Consider the following 16304-nt stretch of genomic DNA (forward strand, 5'->3'; position numbering starts at 1 on the left):
ACTACTTGCTAGCTGCTAACTCCCTAGGTAGCCACAGTCCAGCACTAATAGCAAGACCCTACTACCGCCAGAGCACTAACTCCGTACCGTACAGTACTGTACCCACAGGCTGCAGTACGTACCGCAATGCATCATTACCCATCGCACCCCTATGCGTCCTGCACAACCACACAGCAGCACTACTGTACCGTGCAGTTCGAATCACAACTCCACAACGTCACAACGCCCTTCAGTGCCTCTCCGGTGCCTCTCCCAGGGCTCCAGGACATCCACTTGCTCCATCTCCCCAGGACCCCTGCCTGTGCTCCCGAGATTCCGAATGTGTCCATTCCCCCTCAGGGAGGGACCCGAAATTCAGACAAGCCCAGGGAAAAGCCCCGAGACAGGGAATCAGGGAGGAGGGAAGAGCCATCTCAAGGATGCCCCCAGGTCGCGAGGCGCAACTTGCCAAGATCCCACCCACGAACGACTAAAAGTAAGGTTGGCTAGCGAGCAAGAGCGAGGCATGGCGACCGAGCGATGGCTGGATGGCCAATATGAAGTACCCTTCCCGTTTGGAAACCTCGTTGCTGCCGGCCCCCCTTCGTCCCTTCAGACTCCATATTCCACAACTCGAAACTCGACCCAGAAAGAACCCAGAAAGCCCCCTTAGAAAGGCCGGCCGCCAGAGACTGGACTCGATTCCTCCTTGTGCAACAATCCCCGCCCGCCGCCTACTGGCATCGCTGACTGCCTCCATCAACGTCCGACCCCAACTCTCCCCCGTCAGACAGAGCGGATACGGCTCTCCGTCATTGTGTCACTCGTTGACTGTCAGGTGGAAGTCGAGGAGACGCCATTGCCTTTCCCGCTGCCATTGTCGCCCCAGCACTGCTATACAGATACAGATAGAGGGCAATATCTCCAACAATAACTCCCGTGGCCCGCTTTAAGGCAATACCAACCCGAGACCAACAGCTATCTGGGCACAGAGTTATATCTCGCTAGTTCCCCCCCCCAACCTTTTTATTGAATTATATAGAACTTCTACGGGCAGCTACACAACCTTGCCCCGACTGTCGCAAAACCTAACCCAAGGCAGCGGATTCCATTCTATCTCCTGGCTGCTGAGACTCTGTATCCCGGCAGCAAACCCCGTTACATGTCGAAAAACTATTTGGGCAGTAGCGTTTCCGATCGTGCCCCCGCTAGGACCACTCATAAGAAAGACTATTCGGAAGACGACCACCAGTTGTTCTCGGCGTTGTATGAGCTTGGACTCCTTGCCCCTCCGAATAAGGGAAACAGGAGGCGAGAGAAGGGCAAGGCCAAGGAATCTCAGAGCAGCAGCCGGGTTGCAGGATCGCACCCAAAACCTGGTACGCAGCTACCAAGTTCTAACATAATCTACAACACTCTTCCGTTCAACTTTAAACGCATGCACTCTTAGATCCAAACATTGTTCACTGACCCGTTTCCTACAAACAGATACCCGTGCCGGCGCTGGATCATCCCGTTCACACCCTCGACCGCCCGCTTCCTCCTCATCGTCGCTGACGTCGGGGAGCAGTAGAGGGTCTCGAGACCTCCGCAATCGAGCCGGTGGTGGAATGGCAGGAATGTTGGATACGGATAGGAGCCGCACGCGGCGCGAGCGAACGTTCGTCGGCAGTGAGTGTGCGGTCTGCGAGGAACCATTAGAGCACACCCTTCGCGGCGAACGCATCCTCCAGTTCTCGTGTGGCCATGTTTCCCACGAGGCCTGTTTCTATGAGTACATTAAGGAGTTTGAGTCGCAGTACTGCCCGACTTGCAATGCACCATTGGGCCTGGATACAAGTAGAGGCGGGAATGTGTTGGATATTGGTAAGAGTTTCGACGAGGGTTCGTTCTCCTGCCAGCTTACTGATTTGCGTTATTTTGCAGAGAAGCTAAGTAGCATTGTGCGGTCAGTCTCCACGAGCGAAGGCATGTCCAGATCACAACAAACCACCCCGACTCCATGGGACAGTCAAACCGTCCGGCCACATAACACGGAAGAGACTCAGCGGCAAGGTAGGGACAGCAGCCGGGATGCAAGAGGCAGCAACAACGGCAGCAGCAAAGATAGTAGAGATAGTAGGGAGCGAGAAAAATACGGCAGTTCGTCACGGAATGGACATACTCGAAACGACTCTGAACTTACTGGCACTGCATCATCTGCAGGATATTCAGACACCGGAGCAAGTGGCCCCCCACGCCGACACGACTATGATGTTCAATCCATGGAAGCCAACATCATCAGCCCCAGAGCAAGTGTCGCAAGGAATCCTATTCCACCGCCGTTAGTTAGCGTTCGGTCGGAATTCCCTACTTTGAGTCGATCACGTCACCAGCAAACCTTGACTTGTCTCGTCACAATTGAGGTTCCAGATAATAAATGGCGACCGGATCCTGATGATTTACGACCCGCTCCTCCCGTTCCGTCGATACGTCCAGAGGATACTTATGCCAGACCACCATCCCCCGCGCAGAGCGCACCTCGTTTTTATCCCTACGAGTCACCTGAGGTCTTGGACGAGATCACAGAGAATCTTCGCATGAGGGTCGAGAATTGGCATGGGCTTGATTTCAACCGGTAAAATCTCAATATTTCCGTCATTGGTCCAATTGAATGCTAATAATACGGTTGTAGATTTGGTAAACTTCGCCTGTACGGCACGATCCGGGTGGGAAAAGACAAGCAATCATGGCAGGAATTGGAGTGCTTTCTTTTCGCAGAGATGCTTATCTGCGTCAAGGAGAAGAAAGTACCGATCCCACCAGGTTGGGATGACGGCGCCTCAACGCGGAAAAACACCCGTTGCACCCTCAAAGGTTCAATTTTAATCAAAAAGCACCTCAACGAAGTTTCCGAGTCTGGTAGTGGTAAAGCCAACCTTGGTCAGACCGAGAGAATTACCATGTCTAATCTCAGGCCAGTGGAAGAGAATATCTTGACTCTCAGTCTCTCGGTAGCTGAGTTGCCATCATTCCATCTCAAGTTCGAGAACCGCAACCAGTTGAAACTATGGCAGCAAGCTCTCCTAGACTTGAACGCCGTTGAAAGCTCCCCAGTCCGTAGCCCGGATTACGACTTCTCGGAAACGGAGGAAGACGATTGGCAAAGAGTTTCGAATCCAAAAAGAGTCTCATCTGTTAATTCTTCCTCGTATGGAGGGGGCAGATCGGCGACAACAGCACCAACAGAATACACAAACAGTGGCAAGGGTACGCGATTACCATCAGCCGTTCACGTTCCGTTCGATATTGTTGTCGTGGTCCCCATATCTTCGTCTATGCAGGGTGTCAAGATCAGCCTGGTTCGGGATGCTCTAAAATTCATGGTAGCAAATCTTGGAGAACGGGACCGCATGGGTCTGGTTACGTTCGGATCTAGTAACGGAGCCGCGCCCTTAGTTGGCATGACTTCAAAGACTTGGGGCGGGTGGTCGGGTATTTTGGCTTCGATAAGACCTGTTGGTCAAAAGAGCCACCGAGCTGATGTTGTCGAGGGTGCGAATGTGGCCATGGACTTGCTTATGCAACGCAAGTCAAACAACCCAATCGCGACAATCCTCTTGATCTCTGATTCATCAACCTCGGATGCCGAGAGTGTTGACTTCGTTGTATCAAGAGCTGAGGCAGCGAAGTAAGTTATTGTTCTTCGGATTTTTATCATATCCTTTTGCTAATTATTACAGGATCGCCATTCATTCGTTTGGTCTCGGAATGACCCACAAGCCAGATACCATGATCGAATTATCGACCCGAACGAAGGCATCCTATACCTACGTTAAGGACTGGATGATGTTGCGAGAATGTGTTGCTGGATGCTTGGGCTCTCTACAATCAATGTCCCATCAAAATGTCAAGTTGAAGCTTAGGTTGCCTGAAGGATCGCCGGCAAAATTTGTCAAGATCAGCGGCGCGCTTCAGATCACGAAACGAGCCACAGGGAAAGATGCCGAAGCCTCCTTAGGGGACCTTCGATTTGGTGACAAGAGGGATATTCTCGTGCAATTGGTTATTGCCCCGGACAATGCTTCACAGGAACAACTACCGCAGGACCCTTGGGAGACAATAGTTTCTGGGCTCGAAGCCCTCGGTGGTCCTCTTGACCAGGAGGATCAACGAACAATGTCCATCGAAGAACTCCCTCTTGTCCAGGCCGACCTGACTTGGGGCGATATCCTCCGGGATGGTACTCTAACTCATCTTCCTCGCCCCTCCCTCCTCGCTATAACCATGCTTCCCGCAAGTTCCAAGAAATCGTCTAGTTGGAAGGACTCACCACCTATTCCTCCACATCCAAGTGTTGTCCAACGACGAATGGAACTCTTGACTTCCGATATGCTTACCCGTGCGCTTACCTTGGTATCGCGGGGACAGCATGACCGAGCACAGCACCTTCTTAATGAAACTCGCTCCATTCTGAAGGGGTTAGGCAAAGGCGGCCTTCCACCTATTCCCCCCACCCCGATGAAGGCGTCTAGTCAGTCTGGCAATACAGAGTCCTCATCTCCAACCTCATCCGGCACCCCCGATCGCCGCAGAACCCCGTCCCCCACATCTGCAACCACCGTTACCATGAGCCAGACGCCCTCGAGTGCTATCCGAACTCACCAGTCAAATGACGCTCTATCGATGAACTCCTCGCCTGGAATTGACGCAATCACCGTTTCGGCTCTTGACGCAGAACTCGAATCCAGCTTAGAATGGATCAATCACCCTGCAGTGTTCGGACGAGATAGCAGGAAAGCCGTCCTCCAAGCTATCGGTATTATTAGCAGCCAGAGAGGCTATACCTTCCGCACTCCCGTCGAAAGTCTCTGGTCTGGCCGAGTTACCGGTGTAAAGCGAATGACTGAGCGAAGTCGAGAGTGGCGCGAGGAAGGTGGTGGCGAAGGTGGAATCATGGAAGAGAGTTAAACGACCTTATCATTGGCGCTGATACCCCCAATCTCCAGTGTACGATCTCACTCCACCACGTACCTGCAACTTCTTTGATATCCCGACATATTTTTCTCTGGGAGAGGAGAGGAGAGGAGAGGCTCCGATTATCCTCTGTTTATTCGACATATTCTTTTTTGAAATCACGTAACGATAAGATGGCCGGTTCTGCGCATTATTCCCTCATTCGACTACCAAATACCTGTGTATAATTACTTTTTCATTCCGGTTGTGGTTTAGCAGGCACGCACACAACGTATTGGGCGCAACGTACCAAAACATACCCCGTTCGGTTCCTTATTTATTAGCTATTTTTTATTACCCCTCTTTTTGGCCTTAAAACTTAAACGGAATCTCACATGCGTTATCTACGTCTCTTGGGAGGTTTGGGGCACTGGGGGTGGGTTGGTTTGGAAGGCGGGGTGGTGCTATGGAATTACTCATTTCTCTCTCTACCTGTCTCGTCCCCTTGTATGCCTTTTATTTTTGCGAAAGCGTTTGGCTAGTAGGAGATATAGGCATTGCTTGCAGATCCATTTTAACACCCTGATAGTTTTTGATGTATGTATGTGTTGCAGAAGGGGGCGACAGTTGGTTGCCTGATTTGCGTGTTTTAACGGCCGGAGAATGCAAGCAAGTATATAGATTTCCCATGATGTGCATGTGTGTGTCAATGTAGCAATACATTGTTTTACAGAATTGATCTCTGGAGCCTTTGTGATGTTGACGATATATGTTTGTGCTATTTCGTGGTGTAGATTTCTTGATGATAATATGCTGTGATTTCTACGACCCTTGTATGGGTGAAATCTATAATCCGGTGCATTTCCTCCTGATTGCTTCTTAGCTGGATCGCCTACCGCAAACTGTACGATTATGCAAGACTGCCTCTCCTTTTTTCCCCCGGGTAGGAGCCGCACAGCTGCAGCTATTTGTTCCTTATATCTCTTCGCTGCGTTCTAGCCCCTTGAGACGCTTGTGTCTCTCTCTACATTCTAAGGCAGCAGCCCTTGCCGCTATAGCACATGATGTTAGATATCAACATGTACAAAGACCTGGGATATTGAGCAAGACTTCGTATTCAACCAGTCAACAAAATATGTTTTATTGAGATATGGTGCAGGCATTTGACCTATATCTCTAAATCCGCAAACTTCCCCAATCAGCCATTGAGCTTAAAACCAAAGAATCTTTTAATTGGGAAGATAATGCTGATTAGGGGAGCGTATTGATAGGAAATAGGATTCTCCTAATGCAGAAGTTTATTGACTCATTTTGTAGAAACTCTGCTTGCTCGTATGCTAGCTCTGACTATGCGCAAACTGCTCGCAAGTGCTAGGTATGGAAAACACCCACGGCATTAATTATGATGCTTGGGTGCTTAGTCCAGTTGTTAATGAATAGAGAATAACTAAGTAGGAGAGTGGATCTTGCGTCCCTTTATGATGTGTCTTTTAGTAAGTTCGGAGAAATAATGGCAGTATTTAATCATGCGCTTGAACATTCAACGTGGTAATCCATCAAAAATAGGATAGGAAGTGACGGGAAGGAGCCTCATCTTCCTTTTATGAGGCATCATGCTCATTATTGGAGGGAAAACTGCCCACCTGTCATCATGAGCGCTATAGTCACCAACATCACGATGCTCATCACTATTTGCTGGCTTTGCACAGCCAATTCTAAAAATCTTTCTGCTTTTGCGGTATTGGTGCAATTCTGCAATCTCCCTACGTCCAGGAGGCTGATTGGCACTATTTTGGTATTTCTCATGGCGAATCAAAGAGAGGTAAAGAGCAAGAACACGTAAAAGCTGTGAATATACCTGATGTTTTCAAATCAAACTCTTGTTTCATTTTCTCACAAAGTGCTGTGGATGATAGGAGGTGCATTTGACATCTTGTCAATGGGTCCTGAGATGGGATATATATGAAGAGATAGAAGGAAGGGGATACTGGGTTTTGAAGATACCCATCAACCAAAGTCCAAAGTCCACAGGCCAAAATCTAAATCCAAATCCAAATCCAAGAAAGTCTCACATTACACTCAAGAAGCCTGGGACCGAGCGTCCTGATTCGGATTTCAAGAAAAGCAGCCGTGGTCTTGAAAACAGCACCGAGGACACTTCCAAGATGAGCACGAACCCGAGTTGTTACAAGATGACCCAGCCTCCAGCGGTATTTACCATTCTTCTATCCTCTTTTCCATTACTAGTCGCTAACACTTCTAAAGCCCGCTCGGGGAAAATATAACGAGGGCGAGGAAATCATGTATAAACCCCAAGGTTTTCCGGCTATTCCCGTTACGGTAATACGATATGAGGAGAAGAATGGCAGGCATGGATATTGGGTGATGGCCCAAGAGGCGTGCCACTTCTGGGTAGACGGTGGCTCTCTGGATTGGCCCCGCCGTGGTAGTGGTGCGTAAACAGCTACGGCTAGCAGCATGAAGGTCCCTCTGATTTGCGCTGGGTTTCACATGGTCCATAGCCACAAAAAGAAACGTTCTCCAATTATGAAAACATCACACGGGTCATAAATGATACGAGACGGAAGGCTGCATGTGCTGAAGCCTCGATTTTATGAGGCAATGCTGCTCCTTTTTGAGGCTGACTTCCAGCTGCACCTCCTCCCCCTATTTCCTCCGGATTTTCTGAGATTGTGGAAAAGTTGATACTCTAACTTCATGCGCCCATAATGTCACGATTGGAATCTAGTGATAATCAAGTTGATCCGGAAAGGGGTATGCCTAGCGGAGTAAGTATGCCACCGTCATGGGATGTTGACCCCTATAATGACACTTCATGTTTCGCAGGGCAACGGCAGCGGGGATTCTCTTATACGTAAGTAATACTCTGACAAATGCACGACTTGTAATGCTGACGAGGACCTCAAAGATGAAGGAGGAACTAGCGCTGGACAAAGCTGGATACCAAAGCACCTTTTTCCATGTGTTGGGAAACAATCAAACACACCTAAACCTAGACTGCCAGGAGTTATAGTACCTAAGACTCGTAGGTTCTATCCTAGGGAACTTTCATATTTTCGCTGACGTTCAAGCAGTGAAAGAATATGCCAAGGGCTATCCACGACTCGCAGCCTTTCTTGACATTGATGAAAACTTCATGCTCTATCGGCGCTTCGGGGTTTTGCAAGCCCGCATATTGCTTTACAAGCAAGATGAGCTTAGAGGGCTGGAAGAGAAGCTTGATCGAAAAGATAAAGTGCACTCCGACCCAGAACTTCTATTGTCCAGAGAGAGACAGGACCAAGGTGGTGAATCCAGGAAGGAACTCATGCGTGAGATTGGAGAAGCCTTTAAAGATTATGGTAAGGTATCCTTTCAGGTCTTCTGATATCCCATAACATGGCTTACTGTATTATCAGCACAACTCTTAGCTATCGCGAGGGACATCGCTACCTTGAGCCAACCACCGCCAAGCGATTATATGAGTGTTTACAATTATTTTCAACAAAACCGGCCCCTTTGCCAAGAAGAAGCGCATATATACCACCAAGAGGATCTTGTGGCCCTAAAACCAGCGAGGGAACACTCCTGCCTCGACTCCTTGGTCGAGAAGATGTTCCGAAAGCTCCGCCCCAACACTCGGATCCATGTATGATACCCGAATGCCTTGAAAGCTCCTAAAAATGCTGACGACTCATCTGCACACAGGATTACTTCATACCTCCTGTCTCGCCTCCAAACCCCAAATAGACGTTATTATACTGACAAGTCCACAGGATCGACGGGGGGCACACACAGGCTCCACAGAAAAGGGCCTTGTCCTGTTTGACATCGACCGGGTCAATAGGGTCGTATCTATAATTGTCACAATGGCGGTCGTCGGACTCCTGATGGCACCCGTATGTCCGCTCTGGAAACTGACCAGAGAACAGACCAAAATTTCAATAGGTAAGACAATTGCGGTCATGTTTGGTTTTACCTCAGTATTTTCCGGCATGCTTTTTCTGGTCACAAGAGCGAAACGGCAGGAGATTATGAGTGCAGCTGCAGCGTAAGTTGTTGATCTGAAAAAATGTATTCAAGAGCATAAGTTCTGATGAGGTGTATAGGTACGCTGCGGTGCTTATGGTGTTTTTGGGGAGCCAGGTTTCTCCCACAAATGGCGGCTGAGGATCATGACGTCAAAGGCCTATTAGGAAGAATAGTGGGCGTGGAAGTGTGGCACAGAGCTCTGTTTGTCTGGTGGGTATGTCATTTTGTCAAATGGGTCAACAGCTATATATATATAAATTGAACATCAATGCTATCGGGGCTGAAATTCTTCTTGTTTAATCGGCCAACACTTGAGATTGGCCACACAAGGAAAGAAAAGAAAAATGGAGGAGAGGCAGTTGAACAAGAGATTAGACGGACTGCTGGGTAAATGAGAGGTGGAAGATACATTTAGCATTGATCCTGCGCTTTTCTGGGGGGAACTAGAGGAAAACGTAGGTAGAGGTCGCCTAACTTGTTCACATTCGCAAAGCATGGTCAGTTTTAAAACAGCTGGGGCGTGTCAAGGATCTAGTTTTGTACATTCTTATTAGGCTCTCTTTACGCCGACAAATTTAGTCCTCATCCCAGTTCTAAAGTACGTTAGTCAAACACATTAAATAGTATGTGGGTCAGTTAAATTATGACTTACAGCATTGGGCCCTGGAGGTTTTGGTCCACCAGCCTGTCGCGCAACAATAATTTGATCAACAGAGAGTACGGTCCTTGCAGCCTCGGTGGCCAACTTGATGGCCCAGCTCTTTGAAATCATGAGATCCAGAATTCCTTCGTCCTTCGCGTCCAATGTTCCAGTGCCATCCTCATTCTGGGAAGCTGTTAGTAGTGGCATTAAGACTCAATAAGGGAGCAACTTACCTCAATATCAATGCCGGTGGTCCAGTCATCTCTCTTGTGATGGGCAGTGTACAGTCTGCTCAGTACTTCCGTAGCATCCAAGCCGGAGCTTTCTGCCAGGGTTCGTGGGATGACTTCGAATGCCTCACCGAACTTGCGGATCGAGTATTGGGCTATACCTGGAGTCTTGTCTCCGAATGCTTGTATCCGCTCAACCAATTGTAATTCTGTTGCTCCAGCACCAGGCACCAGTCGCGGATCTCTTGTGATGGCCTTCACGACGTTGACTCCATCATCAACAGCACGCTCAATATCGTCGAGGTGGTTTTGGGTTGCTCCTCGAAGGACAAGTGTAGCTGTTCTCGTTACCTCGTTCTCCTGTCTGAATACTGTGACTCTGTCCCCGCCAATTTCAAGCGTTTCGACGACATCAATACTACCCATCTCATCGGGCATTGGGGCACCGAGTCTGGCTAATGGCGTTGCGCCAACGACTCTGCATAATCTTCGGAGCTCGAATTTGCTGAGGATACGGATAACTAGGATGCCAAAGCGATTCAGGTAGTGCATAGCAAGCTCGCCAACTGTGGATCCAGCGACCACGACGCGCAGTCCTGAGTCATATAGCTCCTTGATCGCACCTTCGAGTTGGCTCTCCTCTCCCTTGGTAAAATCGAGCATCTCCTTGGCATTGTGCAATAACACCGTTCCTTTCGTCTCCGTCTGGCTTGTGTCGATAGGGCACGAGAACACACCGACTCGTGCTTTGGTTGCCTTCTTCACAGATCCGTCGGGCTCCCGGCCAAACACCATACCCTTCACTACTCTGCTCTGTTCCAAACTGCCTCCCATAATCTTGACCACGCGGATATTGTCAACATTGAAATTGACGGGATTCTTTGGCAGCACGGCGAGTACTGCTTCTGAAACCAAGTCTGCCAAGAAATCTTCACTGCCGTTCTGCTTGCTTGCTACGACCGTCCTGATAGCCTTGCTAAGCTCTGTCTGTGATCGTATATCTTCCACCTTGTCCACGACTAGGTTCTCGAGTTCCGCTAAGGCAAACTTTTGTGCCATTTCGTACCCTCTGATCACATCGCTAGCTTTTAGGCCCATTCTTAACAACTCCTCCGCCTTTTTGAGGAGTTCTCCCGCAAGGACAATGACGAGATTCGTAGCATCTCCCATCTCAGCGTCTTGTTGTTGACTTGCCATGACGACTAATTTCGCAGCTGGGTGGACAACGTCGAGCTCCCTTAGGATAGTTGCGGCGTCGGAGGTTAAGATCATCTTCTGTAAATGGTTGATAACAATTTTATTCCGGCCATAAGGCCCTAAGGAAGTTTGGACAGTCGAAGTGATCGTGCGGCAAGCATCGATGTTGCGAAGAACAGCGCCATCTTCAGAGTCGTAGCTGTATGGCAGGTTAGCTGATAGATTCAAGTCTCGAAGAAGGCCGAAGATCTACTTTTGATATCCTCCCTTAAATAAGCCCGCATTTGGGGCGTTTGGGATATTGAGCGACATTTTGAATGTGCTGGGGGTGAAGAGGGACAAAGAGTGTTGATTTGAAAGTCTTATGTTGCACACTCCTATGAGCGCGACGTGCCTGATGCTGGTGGGACTTGTAGCTTCAAAAATTCAAAGCTCAACGCGAATTAAAGTTATTAGTAAGCAAACGGCGTCGGATTATGTTTGATGCGGCGAGGCTGGACCACGACCTGGCAAGCGCGAACCTCATCCATTGTATCGGAACAAGCCAACAATTGCACCCGCTCATAACGCTGCTACTACGACAACGACGTTGCCCGATTTACCTTGAGACACGGGGCTTCTGGTTGTTGCTATGGCGCCTCCACCTGGTATGTGAAATTTGAGTTTCTTAGGTCAAACCGCACCATGATGCCTTCCTCCCCGTCTACCATCCCTCCCCATCTGGGAATCCTACGCGCAAGTGAATGAATGGGTTTGCGGAGGGAATAGTCACTTTTTCGCCGTTTACTTTGGTTGCCTTCTATCTGGTGTTATCATTTGATTCTGATTCTGATACTTACATAGCTACAGCAGGGTCTGTCCCACCTCCTCTTGCGCCCTCAGTTGAGGAAGCATATCGTCGAAAATGCATTCAACTGAAACAGCGCATCAACGAAATCGATCATGACAACGATGCCGCTCGCCTCCGCGTAGTACGGCTTGAGCGTGGGGTTCAGAAGTTACGCCTCGAGAGGGCGTTCCTTCTCGAGCAGCTCGCAAAGCGAACGAGCACCAATGTGGAGGACTCTGAGGGGAGCCCAAGTCCACCACCTACTGTATGGCCATTCCTTTGGTGCCTGCTTGTTAGGTACATGTGATGTTTCTTGCTAACAAACTCTCCTTGATAGCCCAAAGAGAAACCCCTACGGACAAAGCGAGGGCATCGAAAGCCATCATACTTAACCAATCTCGGCGAACCCTCTGCAACGAATGCATTCATCCAACAAGGGCCTGTTACACTCTCCCCATCCTCCGATGCTTTCTCACACACCCATCATGATTCGAATCTTGGACGCAATTCAACACCTCAAGCTCAACCGTCCAACAGGTTGCTGCCTACCAGTAGCAATGGAGTTGCTGCGAAGAACGCACCAACTTCAACAAGCACTCCTCCTTTCCGCAAACCTAAGAGTGCATTTGATCTTTATTGCCAGGACCTACGTTCTGTCGTCGCAGTTACGAACCGAAAGGGCCTTGCCGATGGTTCCTATGACATCGAGGAGGGTCTTGCTCGTGGATGGCGCGATATGAATGAGGAACAGAAAAACGAGTTTCAAAGCCGATTCGACAAAATGAAGAAAGGCGCCGGGGCTGAAAAGGACACCGTGACCGCTCCTACCGCTCCAAAACAGGCTGTCACCGATGGGGAATCTCGTACCGATAACGCAGCTGGCACTACGAACGATGCAGACGAGGACGTAGAGATGGGCGAGGATGGGGATGAGCCTCCTGCAGCCCCCGCAGAAGGCGGCTTCACTGCTGTCAATCGTGGATAGATATTTCGACTCGGGCCCGAGGGTCCTGGAAGGGGGCCTTTCGCTGGATCGTTCTCAACTTGGTGGCCTTCCTCGTTGTATTGACTAACACTTCTTTTATTCTAAGTCTCATTCACATCTTTGCCCCAAGGCAATAATGAGAGGTGTTTCAGTCATGTGCGGCGTTACGGTTGGAGAATGGCGTTGCTGCTACTGGAGCGAACTGGGGACGGATCAATATAGTATAGGTTGTCCACTGCGGACCTCTTACCAAAACTGCCATATTCTTCTCCTCTGCCGAGGGGAAGCGAGAGAACTATCTAGGGTTGCAGGGCATTCGGAAACATGCCCATAGTAGCTTTGTATTATTATCGAAGATGGCGTAGGTTTAGCTTCAAGGAAACATTGTCTAATGCATTTCGCCAATAGGTTTAAGCAACCCAACATGATTAACCTTTATAGCTCGGTGCTATGCTGCAGCTATACCGGACTATTCACTTAAAAGTTAGATAGTACCACCATGTGGTGTTCTAAGTTCTCCATTGCCGCTGTGGTACAAGTCAGCCACCGTCTCACCCAAGCTAGCATTAATGCGGCCACATCGTAGAGTAGGACCAGATCTACATGCACACTCTAAGAATAGTAGAAAGAGACCGTATCCAAATAAGCTTAGAATAATTGACGCTCAACTCAACTAATAATGTATCTGTATCTTGTGCTGCCAGAGGGCCCAAAGGAGCTACGATTGCAGTGCGCACGGTCCCAGACGACCTGGCGGCGCTGGTGCTTGGCGCAGAACGTCATTTATGTTCTATCAATACTCGCCTACCTAGGTACATAGTTACGAAGCACCTTACGCAACTATTTTTGAAGACGCTTTCCAGTGGGCTTGTGGTGGAATCTCTCCTCCGCCATCATATACTTCCAATACTAGCGCATGGACTTGAACTCAAGAGGCCTTTAAGACGCTGATGTTCTTTTGGCAGCTAAGAACAGCCAATCCGAGATGGCGTCCACGAGTAGCAGTGTTACGGAAAGCACACCTCTGATTTCCCATCCCGCTCAAGCTTCCAATGCCCTGCTCTCCCCAGAAACCCAGAAGAAAGCTGGCAGAAATGTGACCTTTAATACGAATCCATCCATAATGGGCCTCGATAGCTCTGCGAACTCGATCCCTCGACCTTCACAGCCGCGGTCCTTCTCCTCCTCAAATGTTTCTGCCGCCCAACCGCCTATACTCTCAGCTCTTAACAACAAGCTACGACGTCGAAATAGCCACGGATCTCCACATGTCTCTTTACCAGGCCCCCCAGTTTCGAAGATTGGTCCTCAAAGAACCACGAAGAATGCTCAGAAGCTGAAGCTCCTCCCTAACCCCGACTTCGGCGAAGATGGACCAGACGAGGAAAGCGGAAGGGATGTCTACTCGCAATACACCCGCATTAAAGACCCCACGGCCCGCCGCGATGCTGCCAGACTGGGAAAGGCTGATAGAGACCGGTTGCCTCGAGTTACTGCATATTGCACAGCGAACGGGTACCAGATGGGTCCCCTGATGCGGTACCTAAAGGGAAGGGGCAAGACCAAGAATGCGAACCCGAAATTATTTGATGAGTGTATATACACGCCTTATAGCTACAGCCGGCCCACGATAACTAAACAAGTGCTGGAAACGCAATCAACGCCAGCCCGGATGAGGAGACATTCAGATAGCGACATTGAGGTGGAGGATAGCAGCAAGCAAAGATTAGAGGATTTAATAGATCTTGGCCCTGGAGGAGCGGATACAAATTTAGGAATCGAAGCTCCTCACCAAATGCATTCAGGGTTGGTTGAGCAGCAGACCGACGATGCCATAACCTCGGAAAGCAATGTCGATTTTGACATTCAGGTTCACACTCCAGAGATCTTCCTCTTCGATTATGGCGTGCTGGTGATATGGGGCATGTCTTTAAAGGATGAGCAGCGCTTCTTGAAGGAAATTGCAAAGTTTGAGAGAGAGAAGCTGGGGCCTGATGACGTTGAGACCGAGTGTTTTAATTTCTACTACACGAGGGAGTATCAGGCGCGTATCTATAATGATTTTATTACGTTACGAGATAAGGGGAATTATATGACGAAACTTGCTATCTCACATGCTCTTGCACAAAGCGTTAAGGTAGGCCTATCTATTCCGTTCTGTCTATAACTTGAAATATTGAGCCAGCTGCTAACATCTCCTCCTAGACATCCTTGTTCGAAGCCCTCGTCGACGATACCATAACAACCTGCAAAGATATCCCCACGCAAATCGCGCTCACAGGAGCTATCAATTTATCACGGACACAGATCAATATGCAAATAGGCGAACTCTTCATTCTGCGCATCAATATCCATTTGAATGGTTCTGTGTTGGACACTCCAGAATTGTTTTGGGTAGAGCCGCAATTAGAACCTGTTTATCAGGCTGTAAGAAGTTATTTGGAAATGAATCAGCGAGTCGGACTGTTGACGGAAAGATTGGATGTCATTGCTGATTTACTAGCCGTGTTGAAGGATCAATTGAGTCATGGTCATGGGGAAAAGCTCGAGTGGATTGGTGAGTTTATTTCTCTATTCTTTTCTCCTACATCATCTATTATATCTCTCATTGGGGTTTATCTCTAACTTCAACACTAGTAATTGTCCTCATTGCCGCAGAGATCTTTGTGGCAGGCATAAATATTGTCGTGGATTTATATGCTGGTATTTGAGTTATTACCCATTGCTTATTACTCCCTTCATCTAGCTTTATGTATAGCATTGTGAACACCGTTTGTTTGTGTGTTGTACACATTCATCGTAGCGTCTTTAGACTTCTCTCCCTGGCTCTTGAAATCGGATATGAAGGGATAGGGCTCCGTTCTCGCTATTTGTACGCTATCCTCGTGTACATAAAAATGAAAGCAAGGCAATCTGGTGACGGCCATTTAGCCTCATCTCCCGAGTGCCCAGGGAAAGTCAAAGTGGCTGGCAGCAGAGTTCTTTTTAAAGTCTATTTAAACCTTTCTAGAGTTCCATGTGGCATGTATGTACCTAAACATGTTCCAGACACGTGATTGCGAAACAGCCAGGCCAACCTGGAAGTCTGTGATTATCTCGCCTCGTCCTGAACCACATCCATAGGACGGCAGGATCTTTAATTGATTTGGATAGTTACAATATGACATCAAGATAGAAGTCTGCCTCGAAGTCGAGAGCCATTGACGGAGCCTGGCGGCCACATTCAACCTGCCGGCCAAGTGGCCGCATTATTTGAACCTCCTGGGTCGGCCACAGCCACCCAACAGTATCGCCTGCAAGGCTCCGCGATTCTACAGCGATAGACCGTCTCAAATTGTGCAACCACCCAACACCGAGCGATGGCTTCCATTGATGCAGAGGCTGGATGCCACCCACCATGCGTGAAACGTGTCAAAATTGCCCCCCAAAAGGGTCCCCAAGTGGCTTGGACAAACGGAATCAGTTTGCAAGGCA

The 16304-nt window shown here is 48.9% G+C and overlaps 6 protein-coding genes across 6 annotated transcripts; 5 read left to right on the forward strand and 1 right to left on the reverse strand.

The window, feature by feature from the left end:
• Positions 1-1141: 1141 nt before the first annotated feature.
• On the forward strand, positions 1142-4929 carry BP5553_07448 (uncharacterized protein; the record flags this gene model as incomplete). The annotated part of the gene is made up of 4 exons (XM_032016071.1): positions 1142-1358; positions 1468-2596; positions 2654-3649; positions 3702-4929. The coding sequence occupies 4 exons, from the start codon at positions 1142-1144 to the stop codon at positions 4927-4929; spliced, it is 3570 nt and encodes a 1189-aa protein (XP_031867302.1).
• A 1663-nt stretch (positions 4930-6592) lies between these two features.
• Positions 6593-7374, forward strand: BP5553_07449 (uncharacterized protein; the record flags this gene model as incomplete). Its single annotated transcript, XM_032016072.1, has 3 exons — positions 6593-6652; positions 6831-7124; positions 7180-7374. The coding sequence occupies 3 exons, from the start codon at positions 6593-6595 to the stop codon at positions 7372-7374; spliced, it is 549 nt and encodes a 182-aa protein (XP_031867303.1).
• A 269-nt stretch (positions 7375-7643) lies between these two features.
• On the forward strand, positions 7644-9084 carry BP5553_07450 (uncharacterized protein; the record flags this gene model as incomplete). The annotated part of the gene is made up of 7 exons (XM_032016073.1): positions 7644-7703; positions 7762-7789; positions 7844-7960; positions 8010-8276; positions 8334-8563; positions 8691-8965; positions 9024-9084. 7 exons carry the CDS (start codon positions 7644-7646, stop codon positions 9082-9084), a joined length of 1038 nt encoding a protein of 345 aa, XP_031867304.1.
• A 437-nt stretch (positions 9085-9521) lies between these two features.
• Positions 9522-11328, reverse strand: BP5553_07451 (GroEL equatorial; the record flags this gene model as incomplete). The annotated part of the gene is made up of 4 exons (XM_032016074.1): positions 9522-9539; positions 9599-9772; positions 9823-11215; positions 11270-11328. 4 exons carry the CDS (start codon positions 11326-11328, stop codon positions 9522-9524), a joined length of 1644 nt encoding a protein of 547 aa, XP_031867305.1.
• Positions 11329-11647: 319 nt separating this feature from the next.
• BP5553_07452 (putative HMG box-containing protein C10F6.08c) lies at positions 11648-12830 on the forward strand (the record flags this gene model as incomplete). Its single annotated transcript, XM_032016075.1, has 3 exons — positions 11648-11663; positions 11860-12110; positions 12183-12830. 3 exons carry the CDS (start codon positions 11648-11650, stop codon positions 12828-12830), a joined length of 915 nt encoding a protein of 304 aa, XP_031867306.1.
• A 985-nt stretch (positions 12831-13815) lies between these two features.
• BP5553_07453 (Uncharacterized protein) lies at positions 13816-15541 on the forward strand (the record flags this gene model as incomplete). Its single annotated transcript, XM_032016076.1, has 3 exons — positions 13816-14967; positions 15036-15387; positions 15468-15541. The coding sequence occupies 3 exons, from the start codon at positions 13816-13818 to the stop codon at positions 15539-15541; spliced, it is 1578 nt and encodes a 525-aa protein (XP_031867307.1).
• Positions 15542-16304: the final 763 nt, after the last annotated feature.

This window comes from Venustampulla echinocandica (assembly GCF_003357145.1).
Source record: "Venustampulla echinocandica strain BP 5553 chromosome Unknown scaffold_6, whole genome shotgun sequence".
NCBI lineage: Eukaryota > Fungi > Ascomycota > Leotiomycetes > Helotiales > Pleuroascaceae > Venustampulla > Venustampulla echinocandica.